Consider the following 20,290-nt stretch of genomic DNA (forward strand, 5'->3'; position numbering starts at 1 on the left):
TTTCTGATATCATGTCACTGCTTTGTTGTAGGCGAAGAAATATGCAATGGAACAGAGCATCAAGAGTGTCCTAGTGAAACAAACAATTGCTCACCAGCACCAGCAGCTCACCAACCTCCAGGTACATGTCCTGCCGCACGACCAGCCAGGATCATGTGTTCAGTATGACTTTGAATGGGGAAAGTTTTTTTTTTAACTTGTCTTTTTTTTTTCCTTCTTTCTTTTTGAGATATTTCAATGTTTTGTGATGTGAATTATTTCTGTTTATTGGAAGTTTCCACCATTTAGAAGTCATTTTGGTTTTAGAGTTATGTTTCCCCCTTCCCCAGAAGTACCCTGTGAGGTCCCCCTTCCTTTTCCCAGCCACCGTCAGCTATGGGGTGTCTGCCTCTTTCATGGAAATTCCCTGTAAATCTAGTGTTATCCCTTCCCACGGACCCCCCCCCCCCCCCCCCAGCTGTCTCCTGAGGTCAGCCAGCTGATACCGGAGCGGAACAGCCCTACGTCTTGGTTTCAGATCGGTGAACTTTTTTTTTTCTTTTTTTTTTCGAGCAGAAAGATGCTTTGGGGGAGATTTACTAAAAGTGGAGAGTGCAACATCCGGCGCAGCTCTGCGTAGAAACCAATCGGCTTCCAGGATTTATTGAAGAAGTTAGAAGCGGATTGGCTGCCACGCGCCGCTGCACCAGATTTTGTGCAAACTCCAATTTTATTAAATCGACTCCTTTATGTCAAAGGCTCCCACTTGTGCAATTTGGATCACTCTGGTTTTTAGTAATCTCACACTTAGGCAAGGCCATACACGGGTCGAATTCTGAATTTTCTAGTAATCTTAGGCATGGCCATACACGGGTCAGATTCTGAATTTTCTAGTAATCTCACACTTAGGCAAGGCCATACACGGGTCAGATTCTGAATTTTCTAGTAATCTCACACTTAGGCAAGGCCATACACGGGTCGAATTCTCAAGTAATCACACTTAGGCAAGGCCATACACGGGTCAAATTCTGTATTTTCTAGTAATCTCACACTTAGGCAAGGCCATACACGGGTCGAATTCTCTAGTAATCACACTTAGGCAAGGCCATACACGGGTCAAATTCTGTATTTTCTAGTAATCTCACACTTAGGCAAGGCCATACACGGGTCGAATTCTGAATTTTCTAGTAATCTTAGGCAAGGCCATACACGGGTCCAATTCCGAATTTTCTAGTAATCTCACACTTAGGCAAGGCCATACACGGGTCGAATTCTGTATTTTCTAGTAATCTCACACTTAGGCAAGGCCATACATGGGTCGGATTCTGAATTTTCTAGTAATCACACTTAGGCAAGGCCATACACGGGTCGAACTCTGAATTTTCTAGTAATCTCACACTTAGGCAAGGCCATACACAGGTCGAATTCTGAATTTTCTAGTAATCACACACTTAGGCAAGGCCATACACAGGTCGAATTCTGAATTTTCTAGTAATCACACACTTGGGCAAGGCCATACACGGGTCGAACTCTGAATTTTCTAGTAATCTCACACTTAGGCAAGGCCATACACGGGTTGGATTCTGAATTTTCTAGTAATCTCACACTTAGGCAAGGTCATACATGGGTCGAACTCTGAATTTTCTAGTAATCTCACACTTAGGCAAGGCCATACACGGGTCGAATTCTGAATTTTCTAGTAATCACACTTGGGCAAGGCCATACACGGGTCGGATTCTGAATTTTCTAGTAATCTCACACTTAGGCAAGGCCATACACGGGTCGAATTCTGAATTTTCTAGTAATCTCACACTTAGGCAAGGTCATACACGGGTCGAATTCTGAATTTTCTAGTAATCTCACACTTAGGCAAGGCCATACACGGGTCGAATTCTGAATTTTCTAGTAATCACACACTTAGGCAAGGCCATACACGGGTCGGATTCTGAATTTTCTAGTAATCTCACACTTAGGCAAGGCCATACACGGGTCGGATTCTGAATTTTCTAGTAATCTCACACTTAGGCAAGGCCATACACGGGTCGAATTCTGAATTTTCTAGTAATCTCACACTTAGGCAAGGTCATACACGGGTCGAATTCTGAATTTTCTAGTAATCTCACACTTAGGCAAGGCCATACACGGGTTGGATTCTGAATTTTCTAGTAATCTCACACTTAGGCAAGGTCATACATGGGTCGAACTCTGAATTTTCTAGTAATCTCACACTTAGGCAAGGCCATACACGGGTCGAATTCTGAATTTTCTAGTAATCACACTTGGGCAAGGCCATACACGGGTCGGATTCTGAATTTTCTAGTAATCTCACACTTAGGCAAGGCCATACACGGGTCGGATTCTGAATTTTCTAGTAATCTCACACTTAGGCAAGGCCATACACGGGTCGAATTCTGAATTTTCTAGTAATCTCACACTTAGGCAAGGTCATACACGGGTCGAATTCTGAATTTTCTAGTAATCTTAGGGAAAGCCATACACGGGTCGAATTCTGAATTTACTAGTAATCGCACACTTAGGCAAGGCCATACACGGGTCGAATTCTGAATTTCTAGTAATCACACTTAGGCAAGGACATACACGGGTCAAATTCTCTAGTAATCACACTTAGGCAAGGCCATACACGGGTCAAATTCTGAATTTTCTAGTAATCTTAGGGAAGGCCATACACTGGTCGAATTCTGAATTTTCTAGTAATCGCACACTTAGGCAAGGACATACGCGGGTCGAATTCTGAATTTTCTAGTAATCTTAGGCAAGGCCATACACGGGTCGAATTCTGAATTTTCTAGTAATCTCACACTTAGGCAAGGCCATACACGGGTCGAATTCTGAATTTTCTAGTAATCTCACACTTAGGCAAGGCCATACACGGGTTGAATTCTGATTTTCTTTTTTCGAAAATTGGAAATTTTGTGAATTTTGATTCTTCTCTATTGCATATGTCTACATGTTATAAGTAGTACTGGTTACAATAGGCAGACATAGGTAATTCATAGCAGGACAACAGGTGAAGATCTATGCAATACGTACTAAAATTAGTACACAAAATTTCGAGGGTGAATCCAAAATCTAAATATGATCAATATATGAACATGAAACTGCAACAACAAAAAGCATTTATTACCAACACCAAGGTATAGAGGGCTGAATGGCTTGATAAATGGGGTCTCTTTCTTCCCCCAAAACATTGCCACCCTTTGGGGTTCCCCCTCTATACCATGGTGTGGGTATACATGCTGTTTCCTGTACTAATTGATCATGTAAAGATTTCTGATCCACCAAGTTTGTGAACTAATATTCATACGTATTTCATGTGAATTGGTTATACAGCTGTGCTCAAGTTTGCACCCCCTGGCAGAAATTGTGAAATTTTGGCACTGATATTGAAAATGACTGATCATGCCAAAAAATGTTCTTTTATTGTGCACTCCTGGCACATATGTCTGCTACTCCTGGAAAGGTCCCTTGGCAAATCGCATGGTCGGGACCTTTTCCGATCGTAGAGAATCACACGGTCGGGCCCTTTTCCGATCGTGGCGAATCACATGAGCGGGACCTTTTCCGATCGTGGCGAATCACATGAGCGGGACCTTTTCCGATCGTGGCGAATCATACGATCGGGACCTTTTTCCGATCGTGGCGAATCACACGGTCGGGACCTTTTCCGATCGTGGCGAATCACACGGCCAGGACCATTTCCGATCGTGGCGAATCACATGATCGAGACTTTTTTTCGATCGTGGCGAATCACACAGTCGGGACCTTTCCCGATCTTGGCGAATCATACGATCGGGACCTTTTTTCGATTGTGGCAAATCACAGGATCGGGACCTTTTCCGATCATGGCGAATCACAGGATCGGGACCTTTTCCGATCGTGGCGAATCACAGGATCGGGACCTTTTTCGAGAGTGTGACGGCAAATCACAGGATCGGGACCTTTTTCGAGAGTGTGACGGCAAATCACAGGATCGGGACCTTTTTCGAGAGTGTGACGGCAAATCACAGGATCGGGACCTTTTTCGAGAGTGTGACGGCAAATCACAGGATCGGGACCTTTTTTGAGAGTGTGACGGCAAATCACAGGATCGGGACCTTTTCAGATCGTGTGACCACCGTGACAGCAAATCACAGGATCGGGACCTTTTCAGATCGTGTGACCACCGTGACAGCAAATCACAGGATCGGGACCTTTTTCGAGAGTGTAACGGCAAATCACAGGATCGGGACCTTTTCAGATCGTGTGACCACCGTGACGGCGAATCACACGTTCGGGACCTATACCGATCGTGTGACTGCCGTGACGGCGAATCACATGATCGGGACCTTTTCTGATCGTGTGATGGCGAATCACGTGATCGGGACTTTTTCCGATCATGTGACCGCCATGACGGCGAATTACGGTGGTCACATGACCCTAAAACCGCAGCCCCGCCTCCTGGCTTCTGAAACTCTTAAAGGGCCGGGAGGTTAACTAGATTTGATCATGGATTATAAGATGAAATACAATGAAATGAGTGCCTCAGTTATTTTGAAACTGAACATTAAGTGGCATCATTGAGGTATATAAAATGTTAAATCTGCGATACCCATTGGCCACAGCTAAGATCCAGAATGATTTCAAATTGGCAAGCCGGAGACTTTTTTGCTTTTTTTTTTCTGCTCTTCAGCGAAATGTGCACAGATGGTAATCCAAGATGTGGGGCTGTCCTTTGATGATCCTTTTTTGTAGTATCTGCGGAAAGGCATTAGACGGTGCACCACCGCAGGGGTGCTTATAGTCCTAGTTGGGGGGGGGGGGGTTGAGCAGTCCTATAGCTGGTAAAGCCCCTAGCTAAGTAAGCCCCCCACCCCTAATAGAGGCAGGTTCTCTGTTGCTTGTGTCTATTTGAATCTAGAGCAGAGAACGTATTACACAGAAGGCGGCAGCAGACTGAACTCTGTCTTTACTGTCTTTCAGATGGCAGCAGTGACAATGAGCTTTGGAGATCCTCTCTCACCTTTACAATCGGTCAATAGAAATATTCACTTCTTCTGGGGCACGTCATTCCTCTGTGGGTGGAGGGGGGATGTTTATCTCTTAATGTTCTTTTTTTTCCAGGGTCTGCGGAGGGAGGGGGGAGAGATACCATACCTGTCCACCATCACATTACCTATTGCAATGCCCGTATCAGAGAGAGAAGTGCATAAACACAGAGAGCGGGCATAGAAGATGGAACCTTGTTTATATGGTCACCTCTTGGCATGTAACGTGTATTTTTCCATGACAATCGAATCCATTACATGTGTTTTTTTGTCGGTACGCAGATCTTCCCATGAGGACTGCTTCATTAATCCCCCCCCCCCCTGTTCTAGTTTAGTCGTTCAGTGTCTGGTGTAATACAATGGACCGAATGGGTAAGGAAGGGTGCTTCTGCGGCATGGAGGTGATGGGATGTAATGACCTATCATCGGCTCTCCTCCCGTGTCAGTGAAATGGGGACAGAATATTTTGTTAGGGACTTAGAGGTGTCCTGTATAGCAAGGAACTGCAGCCGCATGCCGTGCAGCCTAGTCTGTCCCATTGCCCTTGCATTTGTAAGTGTTGCACCAGATAGCTGCTCAGTCTTTTCCCATCATTTAGTAATTTGGACGTCATCTCGCACCCTTTGCAGCATCCACATACCACCTTTTGTATTAAAGCAGCTCTGTTACCAGGATAAAGGAAAATAAAGTGCCCCCTGCAAAGAACTACTTACCTCTCCCGCTGCCTGCACCACCAAATCCAGCACTTAAAGTGTTACTAAACCCACAACAGTACAATCAGTCTGTAGATGCAGGAAAGCATGCTTGTTATATTCCCTGTGGAGCCTAAGGGGTTAATCCTCCACATTATGTAAAAATGCTGTTTGATCCTGTCTTCTCTGATCCTCTCCTTCCAGTGCCCACCCTCTTATCTGCTGATAAGACGTATCGTGTGGAGACCTTCTGCACGTACTCAGTTTGGTGTGTATTATTAGAGAGGTTTTTGGGGGTTTTTTTCTTGGGAGGGTGCATGTGATCAGCACTGTCCATACAGAGGTCAGGGGTTCTGCATCCTTCTAGAGCAGAAAGAAAACTCCTACAATTTTTAACCAGTGCTCTGCTGAACACTGACAGAAGTCACAAGACTGCTCTAACTGCTGATGAGAAAAGGTATTTAGCAGTTTGTTTACTAAAATAATTGCATTTCCATGTTGTGTGTACTGTGGGAGACCAGATATAGTGAATGCAGGGTCCGGGGAGAGCGGATATAGTGAATGCGGGGTCCGGGGAGAGCGGATATAGTGAATGCAGGGTCCGGGGAGAGGGGATATAGTGAATGCGGGGTCCGGGGAGAGGGGATATAGTGAATGCGGGGTCTGGGGAGAGCGGATATAGTGAATGCGGGGTCTGGGGAGAGGGGATATAGTGAATGCGGGGTCCGGGGGAGAGCGGATATAGTGAATGCGAGGTCCGGGGAGAGCAAATATAGTGAATGCGAGGTCCGGGGAGAGCAAATATAGTGAATGCGAGGTCCGGGGAGAGCAAATATAGTGAATGCGGGGTCCGGGGAGAGCGGATATAGTGAATGCGGGGTCCGGGGAGAGCGGATATAGTGAATGCGGGGTCCGGGGAGAGCGGATATAGTGAATGCGGGGTCCGGGGAGAGCGGATATAGTGAATGCGGGGTCCGGGGGAGAGCAGATATAGTGAATGCGAGGTCCGGGGAGAGCAAATATAGTGAATGCAGGGTCCGGGGAGAGCGGATATAGTGAATGCGGGGTCCGGGGAGAGCGGATACGGTGAATGCGGGGTCCGGGGAGAGCAGATACGGTGAATGCGGGGTCCGGGGAGAGCAGATACGGTGAATGCGGGGTCCGGGGAGAGCAGATACGGTGAATGCGGGGTCCGGGGAGAGCAGATACGGTGAATGCGGGGTCCGGGGAGAGGGGATATAGTGAATGCGGGGTCCGGAGGAGAGCGGATATAGTGAATGCGGGGTCCGGGGAGAGCAAATATAGTGAATGCGGGGTCCGGGGAGAGCAGATATAGTGAATGCGGGGTCCGGGGAGAGCGGATATAGTGAATGCAGGGTCCGGGGAGAGCGGATATGGTGAATGCAGGGTCCGGGGAGAGCAGATACGGTGAATGCGGGGTCCGGGGAGAGCGGATATAGTGAATGCAGGGTCCGGGGTTTAGTAACACTTTAAAATGTCTGGCTCCTGGTGTGCTTATTAGTTCGATCTGGCGGGGCCCCATCACTTCAGGACACGGTTGTAACAGAGGTCGACGGACGAAACCACTGAGCGCAGCAGGGGACCAGGAGATGTCAGATGCTGATAATTCAGGCAGCTTTATCTCTGCAATACACAGCACTGATTGGCAGAGCAGGCAGCAGGTGAAGTAAGTACCTTTGTTTCTAAAATAAAAATAAAGGGTTGCTTTAAAAAAAAAAAAAATCACAGCTGAGACCCAGCTAAACTGTTAAAGGTGATTCCCCAGAAATGCTTCCCCCATGTAGCACCTCGTCCTACGCTGGGCAAGCATGATCAACAGCATGACCCCGCCCCTTTTTTGTGCCATTGGGCCCCGCTGATTTCTCCCTATGGAATCATTGGTGTCTTGGCTTCCTGTAGCGTTTTCGTCCTCATTGATGGTTGCCAGCAGCAGAGGGGTGACTTAAGCTGTGGACAGGTACTATCTCCACAGCATCGGGCTGCAACCCACCCATAAAGATTGACTGGCAGCTAAGCTGCTCTCTAATCATGTAAACAAGGACCAGATGTGAGCTCCGCCCATATACACGCCCACCACGCCATTAATCATGGGAAATGTAGTGCTGCGTCCCCCTGTTCAATGTAACAATTCTTCCCCAGCGTCCAGGAACAGCGCACTTTCCCCTTAGCGCCAATGGTGACACAGAGAACAAAATGATGGATTCCAGAAGTAAAGCATTCACTTAAGAAATGTCACTAACTGACACTATTGAGCAACGGGAGAGCCCTCTAGGAGTAAACATAATCTAGGATCCCGGAGTTCAGATGTAAAACAGATTTTATTATGAAAAAATATTTTGAATTTGCATATTTTTCTTAAAAAAAAATTATATATAATACATTTTTTTTATATATATATTATAAATGTATATAAAATATATATATTATTTTATATATTATATTTTTATATATATTATAAATTTATATAAAATATATATATTATTTTATATATTATATTTTTATATACATTATAAATTTATATAAAATATATTTTATATATATATATATATATATATATATGTATATGTATATATATGTTGTTTATTATTTTCTTTAAAAAAAATGGGCCCCCAGGAGGTCTATCCCATGTGTTATCATGCAGCGAATATTAGCCTTACCCATAAGAGGGTGCCCTCCAGTGCTGCGCTGTCAGTGGCCGGGGGTGCTTCCATCTTCTTCCGGTCCCCGTTACAGATCCCCCCTGCAGCTTCAATGGCAAGGGTACGATGATGTCACTCCTGCACATGTGCGCGGTAGGAAACGCATCATCACAGCACAGTTTGGTGCCATAAATGTACGCTAAGCTGTACATGCGTGGCTCAGTGTACATTACAGCTGACAGGCAGAGGGAAGGATTTATGACAGAAGACACCAATTACGGTCTCTTCTGTCCTTAAAAAAAAAAAACAAAAAAAAAAAACATGCCTGTTGGCTTTTTTTTTTTTTGTTTTTTTTATTCAAATGTGAGTTTAATTTCACTTTAATACACATATTAACATATGTCATATTACCTAATATAAACGGATACATAGTTTTGAACACAGCTCAAGATCAGGCAGAATTTGGCTCCATGCCGAGCATCCGGGTTTTACATTTCACTTCGGTCCGACACTACTACAAGGCAAAAGGTCTCAAATTCACACATAGAAAATTGGCAAGCCCCTTGACATCCACAATGTGAGAGACATTGGGGTTGATTTACTAAAGGAAAATATGCCCATTCGCTTTGCAAGGGAATGTTCCCGTAGCTTGGTGAATGAGGTGACGCTTTGCTGACTTCCATCCTTCAATCATGTGCAATCCAATACACTGTGTTTTTTTTGTTTTGTTTTTTTTTTTATTTCCTTTGCAGGTGATTGGGTGTTCTTTGCAAAGTGAATTTTCACCACCATGACTAAGCTAAGTGTAAATTCCCTTACAATGTTTACAAGCTATTTTGCTCTTTAGTAAATCAGCCCTATTATCTTGTTCAAGAGGACCTGTTGCCTATCAGGCCACTGGAACCATATTTTGTCACGTTTGCGCACAGAGTTGCATAGTTAAGTTAAACTTCTCTCAAGTTTGTTCCAGATCAGGCAAAAGTTTCTGCTGCTAGTGGAGTTGTCACCATTCCCGGGATGAAAATATTGTTCTTTAATATTTAAGCCTTTATTAATCACAATTTTATATGTTGGTTGCAAGAAAATGTATCCTGGCCTTTATAGTATAATTGTAACGTGTGTGGGCACCTTCATCCAATGTTATCCAGTTAGAAGTGTCCATATGACCCTCGTTCTTTCAGCTACAAGCAGGCTGTGACTAGGAGGCCCGTACTGTGATGAGGTGATTATTACTGCATGGGGTGTACCTGACCCATAGCGGGTGTGAGTGCTCCGTCCCCTTCACCCTCTGTGTCTCATTGTATGATGTGTGTCTCTTATACTGATTGTCAAGTCTTCCAGTGGAACTAAAATCCACTTTACTTTGAACAGACTATATACCCAGAACTGACCCCACTGTACCCATAACTGACCATATACCCAGAACTGACCCCACTGTACCCAGAACTGACCATATACCCAGAACGGACCCCACTGTACCCAGAACTGACCATATACCCAGAACGGACCCCACTGTACCCAGAACGGACCCCACTGTACCCAGAACGGACCCCACTGTACCCAGAACGGACCCCACTGTACCCAGAACGGACCCCACTGTACCCAGAACGGACCCCACTGTACCCATAACTGACCATATACCCAGAACTGACCCCACTGTACCCAGAACTGACCATATACCCAGAACGGACCCCACTGTACCCAGAACTGACCATATACCCAGAACGGACCCCACTGTACCCAGAACTGACCATATACCCAGAACTGACCCCACTGTACCCAGAACTGACCATATACCCAGAACTGACCCCACTGTACCCAGAACTGACCATATACCCAGAACGGACCCCACTGTACCCAGAACTGACCATATACCCAGAACGGACCCCACTGTACCCAGAACTTACCATATACCCAGAACAGACCCCAATGTACCCAGAACTGACCATATACCCAGAACGGACCCCACTGTACCCAGAACTGACCATATACCCAAAATGGTCTCCACTGTACCCAGAACTGACCATATACCCAGAACGGTCTCCACTGTACCCAGAACTGACCATATACCCAGAACTGACCATATACCCAGAACTGACCATATACCCAGAACTGACCATATACCCAGAACGGACCCCACTGTACCCAGAACTGACCATATACCCAGAACGGACCCCACTGTACCCAGAACTGACCATATACCCAGAACAGACCCCACTGTACCCAGAACTGACCATATACCCAGAACGGACCCCACTGTACCCAGAACTGACCATATACCCAAAACGGACCCCACTGTACCCAGAACTGACCATATACCCAAAACGGTCTCCACTGTACCCAGAACTGACCATATACCCAGAACGGTCTCCACTGTACCCAGAACAAACCATATACCCAGAACTGACCATATACCCAGAACTGACCATATACCCAGAACTGACCATATACCCAGAACTGACCATATACCCAGAACTGACCATATACCCAGAACGGACCCCACTGTACCCAGAACTGACCATATACCCAGAACGGACCCCACTGTACCCAGAACGGACCCACAACAGACCCTGTACGCAAAGCAGACCATATACCCAGAACGGACCCCACTGTACCCAGAGCAGACCATATACCCAGAACGGACCCCACTGTACCCAGAGCAGACCATATACCCAGAACGGACCCCACTGTACCCAGAGCAGACATATACCCAGAACGGACCCCACTGTACCCAGAGCAGACATATACCCAGAACGGACCCCACTGTACCCAGAGCAGACATATACCCAGAACGGACATGACTGTACCCAGGAAGTAGGCAGAGAGAGCTGTGGGTGAGCGTATAGGGCTGCCTTTCATTACATCACCAAGATGCAGGTAGAGAGATCTGTGGGTGAGAGCAAAAGGGGACTTGAAACTGACATCTGTAGCCACCTGACCTCCGCAGGCAGCAGTTTTGTGTATGTCAGGCCATCCTACATTGTGGTCAGGATTCCTGATTTGATCATGTGACAAAATGTTTGTCCACATGGTGACTGATGACTACAATGGGCCTGATCCAGCACTTAGAGATTGCTATTTCAATCCTGGGAAATAGGTGCTACATTCATTTTTTGGTACAAAGTTTACGGTTCTTCAGGTCTCCCCCCCCCCCCCCCCCCCCCCTCCCCAAAAAAAAATAATACAAATACTATAGTTGCTGACTTTTAATAACAAGGCACTTCCCTTGGGCTGTTTCTGTGCCCGTTCTGGTCCCTGGCAGCTCCATGATTGTGGGAAGCTGGCTGTGACTTCTTGCAGCTTCGGGACCTGCAGCCTTCTGGGCCCTGTGACCTGTCCCAAGAGGCTGCAGGCAGAGGGGGGCCAAACAACTTCCCCGATCGCCTAGTGCTGAGAGTCATGGGCCCCACTAATCTGGTAGAAATGACGGAGACCCATGGGCATTGTGTGTTTTAGTTCCACTGGAAACTGCAGCACTAGGTTACTAACCTGAATTGTTTGCGCTCGGACAACTTTTATTTATCGGGTTGATCCTACCATCTAGCATCATTCTGTGTTCTACAGCCAGTCTGTGTATCATCAGGAAGCTTTGTCCTTTTTTTTTTTTTTTTTTTTTTTTTTGTTTTTTGTTTTTTGTCTTCCGTGCCCCATCGTATTGCTGTTATTGCCAGACAGAAAGTGAAAAGGTTAGGCTCCAGCTATAATAAATCGCACTAGTAACCCATCATTCTGGGATCGCTCCAGCTATAATAAATCGCACTAGTAACCCATCATTCTGGGATCGCTCCAGCTTTAATAAATAGCACTAGTAACCCATCATTCTGGGATCGCTCCAGCTTTAATAAATCGCACTAGTAACCCATCATTCTGGGATCGCTCCAGCTATAATAAATCGCACTAGTAACCCATCATTCTGGGATCGCTCCAGCTATAATAAATCGCACTAGTAACCCATCATTCTGGGATCGCTCCAGCTATAATAAATCGCACTGGTAACCCATCATTCTGGGATCGCTCCAGCTATAATAAATGGCACTAGTAACCCATCATTCTGGGATCGCTCCAGCTATAATAAATCGCACTAGTAACCCATCATTCTGGGATCGCTCCAGCTATAATAAATGGCACTAGTAACCCATCATTCTGGGATCGCTCCAGCTATAATAAATCGCACTAGTAACCCATCATTCTGGGATCGCTCCAGCTATAATAAATCGCACTAGTAACCCATCATTCTGGGATCGCTCCAGCTATAATAAATGGCACTAGTAACCCATCATTCTGGGATCGCTCCAGCTATAATAAATGGCACTAGTAACCCATCATTCTGGGATCGCTCCAGCTATAATAAATGGCACTAGTAACCCATCATTCTGGGATCGCTCCAGCTATAATAAATCGCACTAGTAACCCATCATTCTGGGATCGCTCCAGCTATAATAAATCGCACTAGTAACCCATCATTCTGGGATCGCTCCAGCTATAATAAATGGCACTAGTAACCCATCATTCTGGGATCGCTCCAGCTATAATAAATCGCACTGGTAACCCATCATTCTGGGATCGCTCCAGCTATAATAAATCGCACTAGTAACCCATCATTCTGGGATCGCTCCAGCTATAATAAATCGCACTAGTAACCCATCATTCTGGGATCGCTCCAGCTATAATAAATCGCACCGGTAACCCATCATTCTGGGATCGCTCCAGCTATAATAAATCGCACTAGTAACCCATCATTCTGGGATCGCTGCAGCTTTAATAAATCGCACTAGTAACCCATCATTCTGGGATCGCTCCAGCTATAATAAATCGCACTAGTAACCCATCATTCTGGGATCGCTCCAGCTTTAATAAATCGCACTAGTAACCCATCATTCTGGGATCGCTCCAGCTTTTACAGCTATGAGTGTGCGTATTAGACAAAATGATAATCCAGTCTTCTGAATGCGGGAAGACCTTTTCCTTTTACACCTAGCTTTAAAAAGACCATTAACGGGGAAGAGAGACTCCGTTACACAGCTGACTTCCTTTGAGTAATCCCATTGAAGTATCCCGTGCGTCCTGCCCGTAACTTACAGTCCCTGCGCACACAAGTCCACCAGGCCACACAAATGTATTCTCAGGTGTTCTATATGTACATATTGTTAGGTTTTCAACATTGGGCAGCATTAAGGCTACTTTCACACTGATCTGCCGCAAAAACGCATAGGCGGTTTTATGTAAAAAAGGGGACTCAGCGAGCGCTCGACAATAATGTAGCAGCTAATGCACCATAAAAAGGAACCAATAACCTTCAAAACAGCATGAAAAAGTATAAAAGTGCAGCGCTATGATATCATGAAATTATCATAAAATTCACAACCGATTAAATAAATATAAAGTGCTAGATATATATATATATATATATATATATATATATATATATATATATATATATATAAAAAGGAATGCGCTAAAATTAAATATCACCATATATATAAAAAGGAATGCGCTAAAATTAAATATCGCCATATAATAAAGTGTCCATAATGAATCTGTGAAAGTCCAAACACCATAAATAACTAAAAATTTCAGCTGTGAAACTCATAACAACGTGATTAATCCACCACCAAATAAATTGGATGAACTCACCAGAGCTAAATGCTGATCAGATTATAGACCAGCACTATATATATTCCAAGAAATGACTATGAAGTGAGATAAATAAATGAGTGGACTGGTATGTGATTATAATAGTAAAGGTGAATCAATATTAATAAATAACGTAATAAATTGTCCCAAAAAAGGGATGTGTAAATTGTCCTTTAGTGATATAAAATGTGACCCCGAAGTGAGGAATAAAATATTCAAATATTCCAATAATTCATATAAAGATGATCCGGTGACGTGTAGAAGGTGATAAAAATGCACACTCACCAGATGCGCATTTGAAATGCGCAGTATAACAATATGTTGGAATCAGCCTGAGGTCCCCTTTAAGATTGGATGAATGTGGAGCCTGGTATGGATATCCCTCCTCTGGATTCTGGGGTGATTAGGGCTGCTCCTGACAGCTCCCTCTCCAACATAGGCGTTTTTGCTGCTCTTCCTGAGCGTTTTTAAAGGACATAGGCGGTTTTATGTAAAAAAAAGGGGGAGGGGACTCAGCGAGCGCTCAACAATAATGTAGCAGCTAATGCACCATAAAAAGGAACCAGTGACCTTCAAAACAGCATGTAAAAGTATAAAAGTGCAGCGCTATGATATCATGAAATTTATCATAAAATTCACAACTGATGATATAAATATAAAGTGCTAGCTGTATCAATATTCCAAGAAATGAATATGAAGTGAGATAAATAAATGAGTGGACTGGTATGTGATTATAATATTAAAGGTGAATCAATATTAATAAATAAAGTAATAAATAATTGTCCCAAAAAAGGGATGTGTAAATTGTCCTTTAGTGATATAAAATCTGATCCCGAAGTGAGGAATAAAATATTCAGATATTCCAATAATTCATATAAAGATGATCCGGTGACGCGTCGAAGGTGATAAAAATGCACACTCACCAGATGCGCATTTTAAATGCGCAGTATAACAATATGTTGGAATCAGCCAGAGGTCCCCTTTAAGGTGGGATGAATGTGGAGCCTGGTATGGATATCCCTCCTCTGGATTCTGGGATGATTAGGGCTGCTCCTGACAGCTCCCTCTCCAACATAGGCGTTTTTGCTGCTCTCCCTGAGCGTTTTTAAAGGACACGTGACTTAAAACTGCACCAAAAACGCTTCTCAGAGGCGTTTTCCATTGATTTCAATGGGAAGAGGCGTTTTCCATTGATTTCAATGGGAAGAGGCGTTCTCCATTGATTTCAATGGGAAGAGGCGTTCTCCATTGATTTCAATGGGAAGAGGCGTTCTCCATTGATTTCAATGGGAAGAGGCGTTCTCCATTGATTTCAATGGGAAGAGGCGTTCTCCATTGATTTCAATGGGAAGAGGCGTTCTCCATTGATTTCAATGGGAAGAGGCGTTCTCCATTGATTTCAATGGGAAGAGGCGTTTTCCATTGATTTCAATGGGAAGAGGCGTTTTCCATTGATTTCAATGGGAAGAGGCGTTCTCCATTGATTTCAATGGGAAGAGGCGTTCTCCATTGATTTCAATGGGAAGAGGCGTTCTCCATTGATTTCAATGGGAAGAGGCGTTCTCCATTGATTTCAATGGGAAGAGGCGTTTTTGGGGCCTTTTTTTTTTTTTTTTTTAAACGCCCCAAAGATGCTGCAAGCAGTTTTTACACTGCAAACGCAACGCCTCAGTTTGAAAACGTACATAGACATACATAGGGAAGCGTTTTTCTTGAGCTTTTCAGGCGTGTTTTTTTTTTTTTTTACGCAAAAACGCTTCAAGAACTCCTCAGTGTGAAAGTAGGTTTAAAGAGAACCTGTCCACACTGGTGAATAACTGTTTTAAATGAGGCCCCCCACACAGGCTGCACTTGCCCTGGTTGGCTGACCTGACGATTCTGTGCAGATTCGAATTTGATGTGAAGTAAACAGTGCACGGGGCTCTGAAATTACAGTTCGTTCAGAATGTCTTGCAGCCCCATAACAGAAAGTTTGTACCCCTTTATGGTTGTGGGAGGGGGGGGGTACTTCTTGTTGCCCAGTAGTGGAGAGCAGGGTGTGGGAGCCTGCCTGTGGTGCCGCCTATGAAGCCACGTGTGGGCAAAGTATGCCATAAATGTTATAGGTAGATATAGGTCAGCTGTAGGATTTAAAATGTTTTTTTTTTTTTTTTTTTAAAGGCTTTCTGAGACTCCTCAAGATATCCTGCTTACTGATGTGGATTGCTTTTGCGATTCCACACTTCTGCCGTTTAATCCCCGGATTTCAATATAAATACCCACAAAAATTCTTGACAGTTTTCATGAATTGATTTATATTTAAATTTATTTCAGGTATATCGCCATCAATGTACGCCGTGCTTTACATATATATTGTACATTCACATCAGTCCTTAACTCTCAAGGGGTGTACAATCTAAGGTCCCTAACCCTCAAGGGGCGTACAATCTAAGGTCCCTAACCCTCAAGGGGCGTACAACCCTCAAGGGGCGTCCAATCTAAGGTCCCTAACCCTCGAGGGGCGTCCAATCTAAGGTCCCTAACCCTCGAGGGGCGTCCAATCTAAGGTCCCTAACCCTCGAGGGGCGTCCAATCTAAGGTCCCTAACCCTCGAGGGGCGTCCAATCTAAGGTCCCTAACCCTCGAGGGGCGTCCAATCTAAGGTCCCTAACCCTCGAGGGGCGTCCAATCTAAGGTCCCTAACCCTCGAGGGGCGTCCAATCTAAGGTCCCTAACCCTCGAGGGGCGTCCAATCTAAGGTCCCTAACCCTCGAGGGGCGTCCAATCTAAGGTCCCTAACCCTCGAGGGGCGTCCAATCTAAGGTCCCTAACCCTCGAGGGGCGTCCAATCTAAGGTCCCTAACCCTCGAGGGGCGTCCAATCTAAGGTCCCTAACCCTCGAGGGGCGTCCAATCTAAGGTCCCTGACCCTCGAGGGGCGTCCAATCTAAGGTCCCTGACCCTCAAGGGGCGTCCAATCTAAGGTCCCTGACCCTCAAGGGGCGTCCAATCTAAGGTCCCTGACCCTCAAGGGGCGTCCAATCTAAGGTCCCTGACCCTCAAGGGGCGTCCAATCTAAGGTCCCTAACCCTCGAGGGGCGTCCAATCTAAGGTCCCTAACCCTCAAGGGGCGTCCAATCTAAGGTCCCTAACCCTCAAGGGGCGTCCAATCTAAGGTCCCTAACCCTCAAGGGGCGTCCAATCTAAGGTCCCTAACCCTCGAGGAGCGTCCAATCTAAGGTCCCTAACCCTCGAGGGGCGTCCAATCTAAGGTCCCTAACCCTCGAGGGGCGTCCAATCTAAGGTCCCTAACCCTCGAGGGGCGTCCAATCTAAGGTCCCTAACCCTCAAGGGGCGTCCAATCTAAGGTCCCTAACTCACATTCATACATACACATACTGGGGCCAATCTAGACAGGAGCCAATTAACCTACCAGCATGTCTTTGGAGTGTGGGAGGAAACTCCAATAGTCTCCCTTTACATGAGGTGTCCCCAGTAGAGACCCGTTTACATCAGGTGTCCCCAGTACAGTCCTCCTTTTCATCAGGTGTTCCCAATAGAGTCCCTCTTTACATAGTTAGTCTGGCTGAAAAAAAAGACAAAAGTCCATCCAGTTCAACCATTAAAAAAAAAAAGTTATAATCCTACACCCACAGTTGATCCAGAGGAAGGCAAGAAACCCAGCAAAGCACGATCCAATTTGCTCCTGTGGGGGAAAAAATTCCTTCCTGGTCCCCCGAGAGGCAATCAGATATTCCCTGGATCAACATCACCTATAAATGTTATATTCTGGAGTTTGCATGTTCTCCCTGTGCCTGCGTGGGTTTCCTCCGGGTACTCCAGTTTCCTCCCACACTCCAAAGACATGCTGGTAGGTTAATTGGCTCCTGTCTAAATTGTCCCTAGTATGTGTATGTATGAATGTGAGTTAGGGACCTTAAATTGTACACCCCTTGAGGGTTAGGGACTGATGTGAATGTACAATATATATGTAAAGTGCTGCGTAAATTGATGGCACTATATAAGTACCTGAAATAAATAAAATATTGTGTGCATCTAAGAATCCAGGCCTTTTTTAAAGCCAATCCACTGAGCTCACCAGAACCAATTTTTGAGGGAGTCTATTCCGCATTTTCACAGTACCCGGAGGAAACCCACGCAGGCACAGGGAGAGCATGCAGACTCCAGGCAGGTGGCGCCGTGGTTGGGAATCGAACCAATGACCCGAGTACTGCCAGGCGGAGGTGCTAACCACTTAGCCACTGTGCTGCCCCTAGATCTGTGTCTCACCTTTTGTATGAATTGTGAATTCCATTGTTTATCTGTTTGTGCCTTTTAGATGTAATAAGTAATTGTCACCTCATCCCTCAGATGTGTTGGAGCGAGAGAACGCCACCAGCATACCATGGATCTCCAGAACGGGGCCAAAGATTTATTCAGCAATCACATTGTTACAGGACAAGCAACGTTTCATTGCCTCACAGGACCCCTTCATCTTGTCCCAATCCTGATGCTCCCGAAATGTTGCTTCTGCTGTAATATTGCGATTGCTGACTTGAGCTTTGAACCCGTTCTGGAGATCGATGGTCTGCTGGTGGCGTTCTGTTGATCCGACTCTCTTCGGTTCCAGCCTTTGGTCAGTGCAGCACTCACACAGCCATTTCTTCAGGAACGTGTGCGTTGGCAGTAGTACGTTGGAATCTTTGGGCTGCGTGTCGGGTACAACCATTGTGCCGCCATGTCCCCAACCTTTACCATGCACATAGGTTTTCTATGGAACTAGGCTTCAGCCAAGTTACCTCCTGATAATGGAAGCAAGTTGCCCCTTATAAAACCTTGCCCCTTATTTTTATTATAACTCTTCTATGCTCCCTGCACTTGAAAAGGAACAACATTTAGAAGGCATAGCATTGGTACACTTTAGTCTGTAACTTGTACATGACGGGGGAGCAATACTTTTTTATTATTATTATACAGGATTTATATGGCGCCAACAGTTTGCTCAGCACTTTACACAATAAAGGGAGATAATACAGCAACAATACAGTTCAATACAAGAGGGGGGTGCAATAGTAATCCCCCCAGCATTGGTGCCGTTGGCCGCACTAGTAACCCCCAGCATTGGTGCCGTTGGCCGCACTAGTAACCCCCCAGCATTGGTGCCGTTGGCCGCAATAGTAACCCCCCAGCATTGGTGTCGTTGGCCGCACTAGTAACCCCCCAGCATTGGTGTCGTTGGCCGCACTAGTAACCCCCAGCATTGGTGCCGTTGGCCGCACTAGTAACCCCCAGCATTGGTGCCGTTGGCCGCACTAGTAACCCCCAGCATTGGTGCCGTTGGCCGCACTAGTAACCCCCAGCATTGGTGCCGTTGGCCGCACTAGTAACCCCCAGCATTGGTGCCGTTGGCCGCACTAGTAACCCCCAGCATTGGTGCCGTTGGCCGCACTAGTAACCCCCAGCAATGGTGCCGTTGGCCGCACTAGTAACCCCCAGCATTGGTGCCGTTGGCCGCACTAGTAACCCCCAGCATTGGTGCCGTTGGCCGCACTAGTAACCCCCAGCATTGGTGCCGTTGGCCGCACTAGTAACCCCCAGCATTGGTGCCGTTGGCCGCACTAGTAACCCCCAGCATTGGTGCCGTTGGCCGCACTAGTAACCCCCAGCATTGGTGCCGTTGGCCGCACTAGTAACCCCCAGCATTGGTGCCGTTGGCCGCACTAGTAACCCCCAGCATTGGTGCCGTTGGCCGCACTAGTAACCCCCAGCATTGGTGCCTTTGGCCGCACTAGTAACCCCCAGCATTGGTGCCGTTGGCCGCACTAGTAACCCCCAGCATTGGTGCCGTTGGCCGCACTAGTAACCCCCAGCATTGGTGCCGTTGGCCGCACTAGTAACCCCCAGCATTGGTGCCGTTGGCCGCACTAGTAACCCCCAGCATTGGTGCCGTTGGCCGCACTAGTAACCCCCAGCATTGGTGCCGTTGGCCACAATAGTAACCCCCAGCATTGGTGTCGGTGGCCACAATAGTAACCCCCAGCATTGGTGTCGGTGGCCACAATAGTAACCCCCAGCATTGGTGTCGGTGGCCACAATAGTAACCCCCAGCATTGGTGTCGGTGGCCGCATTAGTAACCCCCAGCATTGGTGTCGGTGGCCGCAATAGTAACCCCCAGCAAGAGCCCTGCTCCTGCGAGGTTACAATCTAAGAGGGAGGGGCTGGTGGTGCAAAAGGTAATAACTGTGGGGATGGACTGGTAGAAGGAATAGAAGATTCGGTTTATTAGCTGAAGGGAGGATAG

At 46.1% G+C, this 20,290-nt stretch overlaps 1 protein-coding gene across 2 annotated transcripts in view; it reads left to right on the forward strand.

Moving 5' to 3' along the window:
* The window catches only part of PUF60 (poly(U) binding splicing factor 60), a 76,112-nt gene that overhangs the window by 22,436 nt on the left and 33,386 nt on the right, over positions 1-20,290 (forward strand). The window contains exons 3-4 of one of the 2 annotated variants that reach the window (XM_089662729.1): positions 32-121; positions 4,960-5,010. In XM_089662729.1, the coding sequence (XP_089518855.1) occupies positions 32-121; positions 4,960-5,010 (141 nt within the window). The remainder of the gene's footprint in view (positions 1-31; positions 122-4,959; positions 5,011-20,290) is intronic. The other variant, XM_089662731.1, reaches the window with a different exon arrangement.

Source organism: Staurois parvus, unplaced genomic scaffold, assembly GCF_062004578.1.
Source record: "Staurois parvus isolate SC_StPar_1 unplaced genomic scaffold, SC_StPar_1.0 ptg001528l, whole genome shotgun sequence".
In the NCBI taxonomy this organism is placed as follows: Eukaryota; Metazoa; Chordata; class Amphibia; order Anura; family Ranidae; genus Staurois; species Staurois parvus.